The sequence below is a fragment of the Pseudophryne corroboree genome, chromosome 2 (assembly GCF_028390025.1).
Source record: "Pseudophryne corroboree isolate aPseCor3 chromosome 2, aPseCor3.hap2, whole genome shotgun sequence".
Lineage (NCBI taxonomy): Eukaryota > Metazoa > Chordata > Amphibia > Anura > Myobatrachidae > Pseudophryne > Pseudophryne corroboree.
The window spans coordinates 248,711,985-248,729,211 of record NC_086445.1 but is presented as its reverse complement, the minus strand read 5'-3'; the positions used below and the strand labels follow the sequence as shown (position 1 = coordinate 248,729,211).

At 48.4% G+C, this 17,227-nt stretch overlaps 1 protein-coding gene across 7 annotated transcripts in view; it reads left to right on the top strand.

Moving 5' to 3' along the window:
* Window positions 1-17,227, top strand: part of SMARCC2 (SWI/SNF related, matrix associated, actin dependent regulator of chromatin subfamily c member 2) — a 209,438-nt gene that overhangs the window by 9,006 nt on the left and 183,205 nt on the right. For all 7 annotated transcript variants that reach the window (XR_010212139.1, XR_010212175.1, XM_063952633.1 and 4 more), the window contains exons 2-3: window positions 3,650-3,769; window positions 16,177-16,262. Coding sequence is in view for 5 of the 7 variants with exons in the window: in XM_063952633.1 (XP_063808703.1) it covers window positions 3,650-3,769; window positions 16,177-16,262 (206 nt within the window). In the remaining 2 variants the exon portion in view is untranslated. The remainder of the gene's footprint in view (window positions 1-3,649; window positions 3,770-16,176; window positions 16,263-17,227) is intronic.

The following is a 17,227-nucleotide window of genomic DNA, read 5'->3' as shown; positions in this document are numbered from 1 at the left end:
GTTAACAGTGGGATTAGCCCCTGTTAACTGTGTGACCAGTGTAGGGTTAATGCGCTGGCTCAAGACGCCCCTCAAGCGTCTACATGTGTGTGTTGCTGAGCCTTCCAGGAGCGCAGCTTGTCAGAGCTGCACTCCACCCCTTGTGCCGCTATATCCGCCGGCGACCCGCTAACTGGGCCAACGGCACTTTACTCACCTCTCTTCTATCTTCTGGCTCTGTTAGGGGGTGGTGGCCGTGCTGCAGGAGTGAGCGGTCGCCTCGTGGACTTGCGATCATCACCCTCAGGAGCTCAGTGTCCTGTCAGCGGAGTAGAGAACCATTAACTCTTCATTAAGTTGGTTCCTACTCCCCCCCCCCCCCCCTAAGTCCCACGAAGCAGGGAGGCTGTTGCCAGTAGCCTTCCTGTAACCTAACTAACTCTGAAAACAATAAAACTAAGAACTCCTAGGAGCTCCCCAAAATGTGACCGGCACCTCCGGGCACATTTTCTATACTGAGTCTGGTAGGAGGGGCATAGAGGGAGGAGCCAGCCCACACTATTAAACTCTTAAAAGTGCCCATGGCTCCTAGTGGACCCGTCTATACCCCATGGTACTAAATGGAACCCCAGCATCCTCTAGGACAGTGATGGCTAACCTTGACACTCTAGCTGTTGTTGAACTACACATCCCAGCATGCCCTGCATCAGTTTTGTTATTTGGCCATGCTAAAACTGATGCAGGGCACGCTGGGATGTGTAGTTCAACTTCAGCTGGAGTGTCAAGGTTAGCCATCACTGCTCTAGGACGTAAAAGAAATCTGGTTACTGTTATCATTCAGGGTGCTGGGGTCCTTGCTTAGAATTACCCCTCCCTTTCAAGCACCTGAATGATATCACTAAGCTAATTGAGCATCTGCCACTATATATGTCTCCTCACAGAATTGCCAGTGAAATAATCAGCTCCACCATTGGATCTTTAAAAATGTGTCAGTGAGTAATCAATACACCTGTGCATCTGCTCGGTGAACTGTGTGGGGTCCTGAGGACTGATTTTGAGAGTGATAGCCTCCTGCAGACGAATGCTAGTTAGTTCTGGAGCTGTCCGGTTTACCACCCCATCCCACTTCACCTATTTTTTTGTTACATTCTCTACAGTTGTTGGTTGCAGTAATTTTGAAGGAAAAATCAGCCTGGTTTTACCTTTTAAATTATAATCCAGAGGTTCTCAAACACTGTCCTAAGGGCCCCCAACGGTCCAATCCAGGTTTTAGGTATATCCATGGCTCAGCACAGATGGTTAAATTAAATTGACCGAGGTTCTAATTAAGTCACCTGTGGCCTGGACCGTTGGGGTGCCTTGAGGACTGTGTTTGAGAACCTCTGTTATAATCACTTTAAAAATATGAGCTGACCATCTGATTCGTTTCTGTGCCTGCATCTCGGCCAGTTTCATTCATTGCTACTACTGAACGTTTTATTTCTTGTATGATTAGTGTGAGTGGTGCTTGTGCTATTTGCAACATACAGTACCCACCCCCCAGTAAAGCTATTTTAAATAGATACAAATCCCGAAAACAGCTACTTGCATTAAGACAAACCCCCTAGAAAGGGTTCTTCAGGGGTCACAGTAATAAAATAAAAATACATTGTTTTGGACATATTAGCAGTATTACATATATTATGGAATTATTATTTTAATACAAATGTCTATGGCAGGGGCGGCCAATCAGTCAGACAAAGAGCCAAAAAACCTTGTTAGGTACGTCAAAGAGCCGACATCGAGCTGAAGGCGCGCGTGCAAAAATGGAATGTAGCCTTGTGCCTGCTAGACCACGCCCCTGGTATAAAATACATTGAAAAAGCCAGAACAACATAAAATAAAATATTTTAAAGTCAGATCCATTGAAAAAGACACTTTCACATAAAATAATTGAAAAAGCCAGAGTCACATAATAAACTTAAGTTCCCCCATGTTTCACTCCAGCCAGCTCCCCATGTGACACTCCTGCTAGCAACCTTCTATGTCAAGGCCCATACACACTTGACGATAAAATGAGCGACGTCGTTCATTTCAGCCCTCATCAACGACGTCGCTCATTATATCGTCAAGTGTGTATGCATCCGACGACCACCAATGCGCGGCCCCGCGGGACGTTAACGACTTTCGCTTATCTGTGGAGCATGTATGCTCAATTTCCACTATGGTTGTTACCGACCAGAGACGTCGTTGAATGTGTATGGTGTTAACGACCAACGACCAAGCCACTGTTCACCAGCCCTGTTCCCAGCTCATTATTTTAATAAACTGTTCAGCTTGGATGCTTCAACGATGAATGGTCTTTGGTCGTTGGTAGTGTGTATGCTCATGTCGTTTGCTCAGCTGTTCAAGGGAAGTTCAAGGGAAGTCGTTAACGACGTGTGCATCATCAAGTGTGTATGGGCCTTCACTCCTGCCAGCACCCCCCATGTCACTACAGCCAGCTCTCCCATGTGTCATTCCTGCTACCACCCTCCTATGTCACTCCAGCCAACTTTCCCATGTGTCACTACTTCCAGCAGCCTCCTTCATCACTCCAGTCAGCTCCTTTATGTGTCACTCCTGCCAGGACCCTTCTGTGTCACTCCAGCCAGCTCCACCTTGTGTCACTCTAGCCCACCCTCATGTGTCACTAAAGTTCCCCCACCAAGTCGTGCCATTGCTGCAGCCCCTAATGTGTTCTCTGTTTGCCAGTGGGTGTCTCGCCTCTAGTATCTGGCTCCTTCAATTTTTAGTCCCTGTAGTGCTGCTGCATGTCTGGCTGGAGTGGAGCAGTTTCTGTATCTGTTGTGGTGACATGATTTACAGTGTTGGGAGCCACATTTAAATAAAGAAAGAGCCTCATGCGGCTCAAGAGCCACTGGTTGGCCACCGCTGGTCTATGGTGATGAAGGCAAGTTAGCTACTTTTTTTTTGTTGTGAAAGAATCCATATTGTTTCAAGACAGGCTCAGTTACCAATTTAGGCTCGTTACTGTAGTACAGTTAATACTGCTTGGTTTTACCTAAATAATCTATTCTTGATTGAAATTTCAAAAAGCAGATTTAATGCAGGCCGTACATCTAAAGACGGCCATACACCTAAAGATTTATTGTCCAGTCTGGCTGGTTTTAACGAAAATCTGGTAATGAATGGGAGCAAATGACAGCTGACCATTCATTTGCTCCGAAATGCCGGAAAACTGGTCAAAACTGTCGTTCAGACAAATTGGTTAAAGCAAATGGATTTAACCAATTTGGCTGAATTTTTTTCATGATTTTTGTCTGTTTTTCTGTGTTTGGGAGCACATGGTCAATTGTCATTTGCTCCCAAACATTACCAGATTTTCGTGCCAGCCAGATTGGACAATAAATCTTTAGGCGTATGGCCAGCTTTAGACCCTATTCCCCGAACTGGTGCTCGTCAGACATTGATGATCGGTGAGCCGTTGGGGAATCGGGAAAATACTACATGTTAGAAATTCCCAACATCACCGATCCCAATCATTTTTTTAATCAAAATTGTCGAATTGAAGATTTCTAACATGTTGGATTTCCCTTTTCCTTCAACCCAGGCATTGGCAGAATGGGGTATTTGCCCTGATTCTTGGCAGATGTATGGGCCCCTTTAGTAACCAGTTGTTTTGTTACAGTACATTCAGGCCGAGCCGCCTACTAACAAGTCTCTGTCCAGTCTGGTGGTCCAGCTCTTGCAGTTCCAAGAAGAGGTCTTTGGAAAACATGTCAGCAATGCCCCGCTCACTAAATTGCCGGTAAGTACAGTTTTTGTTCATATCTCTCAAAAATATAGATGGGCGTTTAGGTGTGCTCCTTCCCTTATGGAAGAAAAAACTTTCATGTGGAGGTGCTTAAGGGATGGGGATGTTTTTCTGTCACCTAGTGACAATATGCAGATAAGCAATACCCTGCAGGAGGTTTAATTAACTGAGGACACAATTTAAATAGCCACTCTTCTACTCAATGCTTTATCCAGTGAGAATACAGAGACAGTCACACTCTCGTTGTAGTTATCAGTGTGGGTTAAAGGTTTTTTCTGCTGTGGGGTACACTGGGCTCCACAAGTCTGGACAATGGGGTGTAGAGTAGGATCTTGATCCAAGGTACCAACAGGCTCAAAGCTTTGACTGTTCCCAGAATGCACAGCGCCGCCTCCTCTATAACCCCGCCTCCCAGCACAGGAGCTCAGTTTGTCAGTTGGTGCTGCAGTAAGCAGGCACTTAACAGAGGGACTGCTCCAAGCAGCCCTAAGAAAAGCTTTTTATGAGGTAAAAGTGAAGACTTCAAGGGCAGCAGCGGTGGTAAATGTCTTCTGACATTCTCTGCTGCAGCTCCAGCTCTCCCCAGCGGCGCTGTACACTCCCGAGCCCTGGTTGCCGGGTACCTACAGCGGAGGCTCCGGTTTACTTCACGTTAGGTACACACGGCTGGGGCTCTCCAGGATCGCGTGGCCGCGCTTTGGGAGGTGGTAAGTGGGTCCCGCTCGCGGGACCCGGTCTTTATCGCGATCCGGCGCGGTCAGTGGAAGGTGGGCCGCGCGCGCTGGCGGTGGACACTGTGGATACAGGCGATCCCACTAGATCACCAGGGCATGGGCGCAGGTCAGGTTTTCTCTTAAAACCGATTTTAATATCGCCCACAGTACCCGGTGGTTTTGCCAGCAAAGGGGATAAGGCTTAGACCTGAAGCCCCTCCCCCAGCCCCAGGGTGCCATTTCCAGCAAGTGTTCCTGCCCTGGAGCTGCATCTCTGTCTTTCCTCACTCCCTGTCAGTGTCTGCGGCGCCATTACTCCTCAGCTCACTATTCCTGGGACTGCTTAGGCAAATCCTCCTATGTAAAGCCGCCTGGTTGTCAGTGCTGTGACTACAAGACACTTAAGTATTCTACCTGCCTTTTTAGTCAGTGTTAGTTAAGAAAGAGTGCATTTAGTCAGGGGTTTATAGTACAATTACCCTGTGATATACATCCAGTTTCTTACTGGGTAGTGTTATATCTATTGACTATATAGCTGTGTAAGCTAATCCAGTGCAGTATTATTGTCTGTAATAACCTCTGCATTGTACAAACTGTGACTATTTGTGTGTGCATTGATAGCTGAGTGGTGTACATCTCGTGTCTTTCACTCAACCTGCTATCCCTATTTCTCTATCGTCCTAAGTGGATGCTGGGGTTCCTGAAAGGACCATGGGGGATAGCGGCTCCGCAGGAGACAGGGCACAAAAAAGTAAAGCTTTACTAGGTCAGGTGGTGTGCACTGGCTCCTCCCCCCATGACCCTCCTCCAGACTCCAGTTAGATTTTGTGCCCGAACGAGAAGGGTGCAATCTAGGTGGCTCTCCTAAAGAGCTGCTTAGAGAAAGTTTAGTTTAGGTTTTTTTTTCTTTACAGTGAGTCCTGCTGGCAACAGGATCACTGCAACGTGGGACTTAGGGGGAAAGTAGTAAACTCACCTGCATGCAGAGTGGATTTGCTGCTTGGCTACTGGACACCATTAGCTCCAGAGGGATCGAACACAGGCCCAGCCGTGGAGTCCGGTCCCGGAGCCGCGCCGCCGACCCCCTTGCAGATGCTGAAGCGTGAAGAGGTCCGGAAACCGGCGGCTGAAGACTCCTCAGTCTTCATAAGGTAGCGCACAGCACTGCAGCTGTGCGCCATTTTCCTCTCAGCACACTTCACTGGGCAGTCACTGAGGGTGCAGAGCGCTGGGGGGGGGCGCTCTGAGAGGCAAATATAAACCTTATACAAGGCTAAAAATACCTCACATATAGCCCATAGGGGCTATATGGAGATATTTAACCCCTGCCTGACTGGAAAAATAGCGGGAGAAGAACCCGCCGAAAAAGGGGCGGGGCCTATCTCCTCAGCACACGGCGCCATTTTCTGTCACAGCTCCGCTGGTCAGAACGGCTCCCAGGTCTCTCCCCTGCACTGCACTACAGAAACAGGGTAAAACAGAGAGGGGGGGCACATTAATGGCTATATATATATATATTAAAGCAGCTATAAGGGAGCACTTAATATAAGGATATCCCTTGTATATATAGCGCTTTGTGGTGTGTGCTGGCAGACTCTCCCTCTGTCTCCCCAAAAGGGCTAGTGGGTCCTGTCTTCATTAGAGCATTCCCTGTGAGTTTGCGGTGTGTGTCGGTACGTGGTGTCGACATGTATGAGGACGATATTGGTGTGGAGGCGGAGCAATTGCCAAATATGCAGATGTCACCCCCCAGGGGGTCGACACCAGAATGGATGCCTTTATTTGTGGAATTACGTGATGGTTTATCTTCCCTTAAACAGTCAGTTGAGGACACGAGGCGGCCGGACAATCAATTAATGCCTGTCCAGGCGCCTCAAACACCGTCAGGGGCTGTAAAACGCCCTTTGCCTCAGTCGGTCGACACAGACCCAGACACGGGCACTGATTCCAGTGACGACGGTAGAAATTCAAACGTATTTTCCAGTAGGGCCACACGTTATATGATTTTGGCAATGAAGGAGACGTTACATTTAGCTGATACTACAGATACCGTAAAACAGGGTATTATGTATGGTGTGAAAAAACTACAAACAGTTTTTCCTGAATCAGAAGAATTAAATGACGTGTGTGATGAAGCGTGGGTTGCTCCTGATAAAAAGTTGATAATTTCAAAAAAGTTATTGGCATTATACCCTTTCCCGCCAGAGGTTAGGGCGCGCTGGGAAACACCCCCTAAGGTGGACAAGGCGCTCACACGCTTATCCAAACAAGTGGCGTTACCCTCTCCTGAGACGGCCGCACTTAAGGATCCATCAGATAGAAAGATGGAAGTTATTCAAAAGAATATATACACACATGCAGGTGTTATACTACGACCAGCTATAGCAACTGCCTGGATGTGCAGTGCTGGAGTAGTTTGGTCAGAATCCCTGATTGAAAATATTGATACCCTAGATAGGGACAATGTTTTACTGTCGTTAGAACAAATAAAGGATGCATTTATCTATATGCGTGATGCACAGAGGGATATTTGCACACTGGCATCTCGGGTGAGTGCTATGTCCATTTCAGCCAGAAGAGCCTTATGGACACGACAGTGGACAGGCGATGCGGATTCAAAACGTCACATGGAGGTTTTGCCGTATAAAGGGGAGGAGTTATTTGGAGTTGGTCTATCAGACTTGGTGGCCACGGCTACTGCCGGGAAATCCACTTTTTTACCTCAAGTCACTCCCCAACAGAGAAAGGCACCGACCTTTCAACCGCAGCCTTTTCGCTCCTACAAAAATAAGAGAGCAAAGGGCTTGTCGTACCTGCCACGAGGCAGAGGAAAAGGGAAGAGACACCAACAGGCAGCTCCTTCCCAGGAACAGAAGCCCTCCCCGGCTCCTGCAAAAACCTCAGCATGACGCTGGGGCCTCTCAAGCGGACTCGGGGACAGTGGGGGGCCGTCTCAAAAATTACAGCGCGCAGTGGGCTCACTCGCAGGTAGACCCCTGGATCCTGCAGATAATATCTCAGGGGTACAGGTTGGAATTAGAGACGGATCCTCCTCATCGTTTCCTGAAGTCTGCCTTACCAACCGTCTCTTCCGAAAGGGAGAGGGTGTTGGAAGCCATTCACAAGCTGTACGCTCAGCAGGTGATAGTCAAAGTACCCCTATTACAACAAGGAAAGGGGTATTATTCCACTCTATTTGTGGTACCGAAGCCGGATGGCTCGGTAAGGCCTATTCTAAATCTGAAGTCCTTGAACCTCTACATAAAAAAGTTCAAGTTCAAGATGGAGTCACTCAGAGCAGTGATAGCGAACCTGGAAGAAGGGGACTTTATGGTATCCTTGGACATCAAGGATGCGTATCTACACGTTCCGATTTACCCCGCACACCAGGGGTACCTCAGGTTCATTGTTCAAAACTGTCACTATCAGTTTCAGACGCTGCCGTTCGGATTGTCCACGGCGCCTCGGGTCTTTACCAAGGTAATGGCCGAGATGATGATTCTTCTTCGAAGAAAAGGCGTATTAGTTATCCCATACTTGGACGATCTCCTAATAAGGGCAAGGTCCAGAGAACAGCTGGAGACAGCTTTAGCACTATCTCAAGAGGTGCTAAGACAACACGGGTGGATTCTGAATATTCCAAAATCCCATTTAATCCCGACAACTCGTCTGCTGTTCCTAGGAATGATTCTGGACACGGTTCAGAAAAAGGTTTTCCTTCCAGAGGAAAAAGCCAAGGAGTTATCCGATCTGGTCAGGAACCTCCTAAAACCAGGAAAAGTGTCAGTACATCAATGCACAAGAGTCCTGGGAAAAATGGTGGCTTCTTACGAAGCAATTCCATTCGGCAGATTCCATGCAAGAATATTCCAAAGGGATCTGTTGGACAAATGGTCAGGGTCGCATCTGCAGATGCACCTGCGAATAACCCTGTCACCAAAGACAAGGGTGTCACTTCTGTGGTGGTTGCAGAAGGCTCACCTATTAGAAGGCCGCAGATTCGGCATTCAGGATTGGATCCTGGTGACCACGGACGCCAGCCTGAGAGGCTGGGGAGCAGTCACACAAGGAAGAAACTTCCAGGGAGTATGGACGAGTCTGGAAAAGTCTCTTCACATAAACATTCTGGAACTAAGAGCAATCTACAATGCTCTAAGCCAGGCGGAACTTCTCCTGCAAGGAAAGCCGGTGTTGATTCAGTCGGACAACATCACGGCGGTCGCCCATGTAAACAGGCAGGGCGGCACAAGAAGCAGGAGTGCAATGGCAGAAGCTGCCAAGATTCTTCGCTGGGCGGAGAATCACGTGATAGCACTGTCAGCAGTGTTCATCCCGGGCGTGGACAACTGGGAAGCAGACTTCCTCAGCAGACACGATCTTCATCCGGGAGAGTGGGGTCTACATCCAGAAGTCTTCAACATGTTAATAGACCGTTGGGAAAGACCAATTGTAGACATGATGGCGTCTCGCCTCAACAAGAAACTGGACAAATATTGCGCCAGGTCAAGAGATCCACAGGCAATAGCTGTGGACGCACTGGTAACTCCTTGGGTGTACCAGTCAGTGTATGTGTTTCCTCCTCTGCCGCTCATACCAAAGGTATTGAAGATCATACGGCAAAGAAGAGTAAGAACAATACTAGTGGTTCCGGATTGGCCGAGAAGGACTTGGTATCCGGAACTTCAAGAGATGCTCACGGACGAACCGTGGCCTCTACCTCTGAGAAGGGACCTGCTACAGCAGGGTCCCTGTCTTTTTCAAGACTTACCGCGGCTGCGTTTGACGGCATGGCGGTTGAACGCCAGATCCTAAAAGGGAAAGGCATTCCAGAAGAAGTCATTCCTACCTTGATTAAGGCACGGAAGGAAGTCACCGTGAAACATTATCACCGCATTTGGCGAAAATATGTAGCGTGGTGCGAGGATCGGAGGGTTCCGACGGAGGAATTCCAACTGGGTCGTTTCCTACATTTCCTGCAATCAGGATTATCTATGGGTCTCAAATTGGGATCCATTAAGGTTCAAATTTCGGCCCTGTCAATATTCTTCCAAAAAGAATTGGCCTCTGTCCCTGAGGTCCAGACTTTTGTCAAGGGAGTACTGCATATACAGCCTCCTGTGGTGCCTCCGGTGGCACCGTGGGATCTAAATGTAGTTTTAGATTTCCTCAAATCCCATTGGTTTGAACCATTGAAAAAGGTGGATTTGAAATATCTCACATTGAAAGTGACTATGTTACTAGCCCTGGCCTCTGCCAGGAGAGTATCTGAATTGGCGGCTTTATCTTATAAAAGTCCTTATCTAATCTTCCATTCGGATAGGGCAGAACTGCGGACTCGTCCGCATTTTCTCCCTAAAGTGGTATCAGCATTTCATCTGAACCAACCTATTGTGGTGCCTGCGGCCACTAGCGACTTGGAGGACTCCAAGTTGTTGGACGTTGTCAGAGCCTTAAAAATATACATTGCAAGGACGGCTGGAGTCAGAAAATCTGACTCGCTGTTTATATTGTATGCACCCAACAAGTTGGGCGCACCTGCTTCTAAGCAGTCGATTGCTCGTTGGATTTGTAACACAATTCAACTTGCACATTCTGTGGCAGGCCTGCCACAGCCTAAAACTGTAAAAGCCCACTCCACAAGGAAGGTGGGCTCATCTTGGGCGGCTGCCCGAGGGGTCTCGGCATTACAACTCTGCCGAGCAGCTACGTGGTCGGGGGAGAACACGTTTGTAAAATTTTACAAATTTGATACCCTGGCAAAGGAGGACCTGGAGTTCTCTCATTCGGTGCTGCAGAGTCATCCGCACTCTCCCGCCCGTTTGGGAGCTTTGGTATAATCCCCATGGTCCTTTCAGGAACCCCAGCATCCACTTAGGACGATAGAGAAAATAAGAATTTACTTACCGATAATTCTATTTCTCGGAGTCCGTAGTGGATGCTGGGCGCCCATCCCAAGTGCGGATTATCTGCAATACTTGTACATAGTTATTGTTAACTAATTCGGGTTATTGTTAAGGAGCCATCTTTAAGAGGCCCTTTCTGTTGTCATACTGTTAACTGGGTTTAGATCACAAGTTGTACGGTGTGATTGGTGTGGCTGGTATGAGTCTTACCCGGGATTCAAAATGCCTCCCTTATTGTGTATGCTCGTCCGGGCACAGTACCTAACTGGAGTCTGGAGGAGGGTCATGGGGGGAGGAGCCAGTGCACACCACCTGACCTAGTAAAGCTTTACTTTTTTGTGCCCTGTCTCCTGCGGAGCCGCTATCCCCCATGGTCCTTTCAGGAACCCCAGCATCCACTACGGACTCCGAGAAATAGAATTATCGGTAAGTAAATTCTTATTATTCTATAACCTGAGGGGGCTTGGTGCGTCAGGTGTTATTTAATATAGGATTTTCACAAAGATATACTGTATTACGTATTTTTCTCTGTGATTTAGTCACCATATCTCTCCTTTATCTCTGCTGGTGCTGACTACACTGCGCAGGGGTTTGGGTTTAGGGATATAGTGCTGCTAATAATTGTACTGTGTTACCTCATACTGCAAGTTATATCATGTCTGCTTCTGAGGGTAACGGTTCTGGGGCGGAACACACTGCTGGTGTTGCTGAAGCCACAGGCACATATGGGGAGAATATAGCAGCTGTGGGCTCTGGTTCTGGGGGCTCCTTGCTCCCCAGTGGGACTGTGGCAACGGAGGCACATACTGACCCTCCGTGGGCCGCTTTTTCCATGCTTCTGCATACGCTAGTTCATAAACTAACACCCCCTATGGGACCCCCAATGCCGGTATAACCGTATGTGGTCCCTGCAGCTAACCTGCCGTGGGCGGACGATTTATCTGCTCAATTAAAGAAGTTGAACCAGTCCCTGACTACTAAAAAGTCTGACCAACGCTCGCCTAAGTCAAGAGGTCCTCTAAGCGAGCGCTCGTCTCCTCACAATCCACTGCTGTCACTGACACCTCGTCTGATGAAGACAAGACAGCACATACACTGACCCCACAGGTTCTGACTCGGATACGGCTGATGGGGAGGGTAGTTCACATGTGGATGTTCCTGATCTTTTGGAGGCTATTAAGTTAATTCTGCAGATTATGGATGATCCCGAGCCATCCGTTCCTCCTAAGAAACCAGATAGGTTCACGCGTCAGAAGGTGATTAAACAAGTTTTACCTCACTCTGACCACCTAGTGGATATACGTCAGGAACCCTGGCAAAGCCCGGGTACGAAGTTTTTGCCTCAAAAGAAGATGCTGGCTCGCTATCCCCTCGCGCCAGAGCTGTCTAAGAATTGGGAAACGCCTCCTCCAGTAGACTCACATGTGGCTAGGATGGTGGTTTCCTCAGCTCTACCTGTCACTACCGTCACGTCTCTAAAAGAGCCTATGGATAAACGTGTGGAGGGTTGTCTAAAAGCGATTTAAACCCTCATGGGTGCTGCACAAAGGCCCACTATTGCAGCTACATGGGCGGCAGAGTCTATTCAAGCATGGGCCTTGGAGTTAGAGGCTGAAATCTCCTCTGACCATGCTAGACAATGCTTGTCATATATTGTCACAGCTTCTCGCTATATTAAAGAGGCGGCTTCTGATGCCGGTATCCTAGCAGCCAAGGCCTCTACTACGTCAGTCCTGGCTCGCAGGATATTGTGGCTGAGATCCTGGTCTGTGGATCTGGACTCTAGAAAAACCCTGGAGGTACTCCCTTTCAAGGGGGATATTCTGTTTGGGGAGGACTTAAATAAGATAGTGGCTGACTTGGCACTGCCAAAACTGCCTGTCTACCTAATACAGCTCTTTCTGTGTCGAAGGCCAAAGGCACGTCCTTTCGCCCCTTTCGTCCTTCAGGTAAAGCAAAAGGTCAGGCGTACCATAAGCAGGCCCGCACTTCCAAACCTAGTAAGCTGAAGCCCAAAAGAGCCTGGGCTGCCCGTCAGCCAGCAGCCAAGACCGATAAGCCTGCCGCATGACGGGGCGGGCCTCCCCCTGGGGGATCCCAGGGTGGGGGGCCGGCTTCAAGGGTATACCCAGGAATGGTTGAAGACCACTTCAGATGCCTGGGTACGGGAAGTCGTCACTCGAGGTTACGCCATAGCCTTCAAAAACCGACCCCCTCATCGATTTTGCCAGACAGACGTCCCGTCGGACCAGACAAAGGCAAACACTCTGCATTCGGTGGTACAGACCCTCCTGGATACAGGAGTCGTAGTACAGGTGCCTCTTGCTCAGAGGGGCCGGGGGTACTATTCTCCGCTGTTTCTAGTCCAGAAACCGAATGGGTCCTCCCGGCCCATTCTCAACCTCAAGGCACTGAACAAATTTGTGAAGGTTTCCAAGTTCCGTATGGAAACCCTTCGCTCTATAGTTCTGGCCTTGGAACCTGGGGACTACATGGTCTCCCTGGACATACAGGATGCTTACCTGCATATTCCTATAGCAGTGTCACATTAACAATACCTGAGGTTCGCTATTGGCAACCTCCATTACCAGTTTCGGGCGTTACCTTTTGGTTTAACAACGGCTCCGCGAGTTTTCACCAAAGTAATGGCGGTGATGACGGTGGTACTCCGCCGTCAAGGGGTCAGGATACTGCCGTATCTGGATGACTTGTTAATCCTGGCAAATTCTCCAGATCTTCTCCTGCGTCATCTGGATATGACTGTCCGGTTTCTAAAAGCCCACGGGTGGCTCATCAACTGGAAGAAATCCTCCCTGGTCCCTGCTCAGAGCATGGTGCATCTGGGAGCGCTGTTGGACACTCACAACCAGAGGTTGTTCTTGTCTCCGGAGAAAGTCCTGAAACTTCAGGACAGGATTCGTTGCTTCCTTTCTCATCCGCAAGTGTCGATACATTCGGCAATGCAGGTGCTGGGCCTCATGGTGTCAGCATTCGACATGGTGGAGTATTCTCAATTCCATTCTCGCCCCCTCCAGAAGCTGATTCTAGCCAAGTGGGACGGCCTGCCTCACCGGATCAGGTCTCACATGATCTCTTTGACTCCGGAGGTCCGTCTGTCGCTGCTCTGGTGGCTCCTGGACCGACAGTTGTGCAGAGGCCGTCCCTTCTGGATATCCAACTGGGTCCTGTTGACGACAGATGCCAGTCTAAGAGGTTGGGGCGCGGTGCTGGAGCAGCACTCCTTGCAGGGTCGGTGGACCAAGGAGGAATCTCTCCTCTCGATCAACATTCTGGAATTGCGTGCGCTCTTCAATGTGTTGAACCTAGCCCAGCATTGGATTCAGAACCGTCCTGTTCAAGTACAGTCGGACAACGCCACCACAGTGGCTTATATAAATCATCAAGGCGGCACTCAAAGCCGTTTGGCAATGAAGGAAGCCTCACGGATTCTACGTTGGGCAGAACCCCATCTACCGGCAATATGGGCAATATTCATTCCGGGAGTCCTGAATTGGGAAGCAGAGTTTCTCAGTCGTCAGGACGTGCATGCCGGCGAGTGGGGCCTCCATCCAGAAGTGTTTCAACTCCTCGTGGAAAGGTGGGGGTCTTCCCGATGTGGATCTGATGGCGTCTCGACACAATCGCAAGGTTCCGGTCCTCGGAGCAAGGACAAGGGATCCTAAAGCAGCATTCGTGGATGCGCTGGCAGTGCCGTGGAGGTTTCGGCTGCCGTACGTGTTCCCTCCAGTGTCCCTCCTGCCCAGGGTAATTCGGAAGTTCAAGCAAGAAAAAGGAAATCTGCTTCTCATAGCTCCGGCGTGGCCCAGACGGCACTGGTTCTCAGACCTGCAAGGCCTATCGTCAGAGCGTCCAATTCTACTTCCACAACGCCCAGACCTCCTCGTTCAGGGCCCCTGTGTCTACCAGGACCTAGCCTGGCTGTCTTTGACGGCGTGGCTCTTGAAGCTTCCGTCTTAAGAGCTGAGGGTTTTTCTGAAGAGGTCATTAAAACTATGTTGCTGGCCCGGAAACCGGCCTCTGCTCGGATTTACCATCGGGTCTGGCATTCCTACTTTGTTTGGTGCGCACCTAACCATTATGACGCTTCCAAGTTTAGTACAGCCAAACTTTTGGCTTTTCTACAGCAGGGCCTAGATTTAGGCCTGCGTCTGACCTCCCTCAAGGTTCATATTTCTGCCTTGTCGGTGTGGTTTCAGAGGGTGTGTTGCGTATCCAACCTCCCTATGTCCCGCCTGTGGCTCCTTGGGACTTGTCGGTGGTTTTGGAGGCGTTGCAGGAGCCTCCATTTGAACCTCTTGGTTCAAGCTGACCTTAAGGGGCTTTCCCTTAAGGTGGTGTTCTTGCTGGCTATTGCCTCTGCTAGAAGAGTGTCGGATTTGGGTGCCTTGTCTTGTAGTTCCCCATATCTGATTTTTCACCGTGACCGGTTCTTAGGACTCGTCCCGGATATTTACCTAAGGTGGTTTCTTCGTTCCACCTTAATCAGGAGATTGTGGTTCCAGCTTTTGTCTCTCCTGATTTGTCTCCCAAAGAGCGGTCTTTGGATGTGGTACGGGCTCTCCGTATCTATGTGAAGAGAACTGCTTCTATTCGAAAGTCTGATTCTCTCTTTGTTTTGTTTGGATTTCACAAACGTGGCTGGCCTGCTCACAAGCAGACCCTGGCCAGGTGGATTAGAATGGTGATTGCGCATGCTTATGTGAAGGCTGGTCTCTGTTCACATTACGGCCCATTCTACTCGGTCTGTTGGACCTTCTTGGGCGGCCCAACGTGGTGCGACCCTTGACCAATTGTGCAAGGCGGCTACGTGGTCCTCCGGGAACACGTTCCTAAGATTCTATGCCTTCGATACTGCCGCTTCCCAGGATGCTTCCTTTGGACGCCGGGTTCTTGTGCCCGCTACAGTGCATCCCCTCCCATAAGGAACTGCTTTAGGACATCCGCATTGTCCAGACTTGTGGAGCCCAGTGTACCCCGCAGCAGAAAACGAGTTTTATGGTAAGAACTTACCCTTGTTAAAACTCTTTCTGCGAGGTACACTGGGCTCCACAAAGCGCCCACCCTGACGCACTTAGCTTCTTTGGGTTGATATGGCATTAGCCGCTGACACTTCTTTTGTCGTGAGAGTGTGGTATATGTGGCTACTAACCGTTGTCGTCTCTTTTCCTGCTACTGCATTGGGCTGGTTAACTAAACTTAGCTCCTGTGCTGGGAGGCGGGGAATTAGAGGAGGCGGCGCTGTGCATTCTGGGAACAGTCAAAGCTTTGAGCCTGTTGGTGCATCGGATCAAGATCCTACTCTACACCCCATTGTCCAGACTTGTGGAGCCCAGTGTACCTCGGAGAAAGAGTTTTAACAAGGGTAAGTTCTTACCATAAAACTCGTTATGCACAGTAGATGTGGAACTATAAAGACCAGCTCACTTATAAGCTATGTACAGGTTGAGGCTCCCAAATGCAAAATATTCTGAAATTTTTTGAGCACAACTGATATAGTGACATCTTTGCTTTCTGATGGTTCAGTGTACTCAAACTTTGTTTCATGAACACAATTATTAAGAATGTGTTAAGATGTATATGAAACATACATGCATTTTGACTTGGATCCCATCTCCAGGGATATATCAGTATGCTATGCATATATTCCAAAACACTGAAAAATCCTAAATCCTTTTGGCACCAACCATTTTGGATATGGGAGACTCAACTCATTGCCTACTAGAAACAAGCACGTTCTCAGTGTTCTATAACCTCTGCTTTGCAGATGAAATGCTTTCTGGATTTCAAGGTTGGGGGAGCGCTATGTCATATACTTGCTGCTGCTTATAAGTTCAAGAGTGACCAGGGATGGTGAGAGACATTCTGTTTATTTATTCATGTTGTTATATCAAACTTGATTTTCTATATTACTATATCATTTAAATGAAAAGTCGCAGATCTGTGAAAAGATAAGAGACGCATAATTGCTGGTCTGCGTGAATGCCATCTTACCTATGCTACATTTGCCTATGTGAGAAGGTTCCTTTACTCCCCTGCCTCCGGTTGCAAAGCTTATTGCGACTATAATGTGCATTTGGGCCAGTTCGCTTTCTGTACGTGTGCAGTGTGAAAATATGCAAAGTACACCCCTCCAGCAGGCGTAGTGCAGTCATCCTTCGCCTCATAGTTTATAATGTCTTTTACTGAAGCAAGCAAGATGGATGTGTGTTTTAAGAAACTGACCGTCCCGTGATTTTCTTTGTCAACATATAGATGTGTTCTCATATATCTAGCCTAAGTACGCCACGCAGAGAGAGGGAGATGCTTGGCGTGTGAGCTGACAGGTCCTGTGCAACTCCATTAGTGTCTGGATTTTTCCCCCCCTCTGAAAATGCTTCTTATTTGCATCGCTGTGCGAATAAGAAGCACAATCAGACTCTGCTGATTAAAATGACATGAGGCATGCCTATATTCTGTGTTGTGACTGCGACTGTATCTGCATACGAAGTGCTACATTACAGTGTTTTCTAGGAAAACATTGTAGTGTAGCATTTTGTATGCAGATACAGCCAAGGTGTGTCATATTTGCATTGTTTTACAAATAAGACTATTTTTTTTTGTTTTAACACTATTTATTCAAGGAATCTCAGCAGTGAACAGCATATTTGATACAAAAAAATAACTATGCAAGTAATAGACACATATATAAACTGCAGTGTATCAACAACAAAGTAATCCAATTTCTCTAACGTCCTAGAGGATGCTGGGACTCCGTAAGGACCATGGGGATAGACGTGCTCCGCAGGAGACATGGGCACTTTAAGAAAGACTTTGGA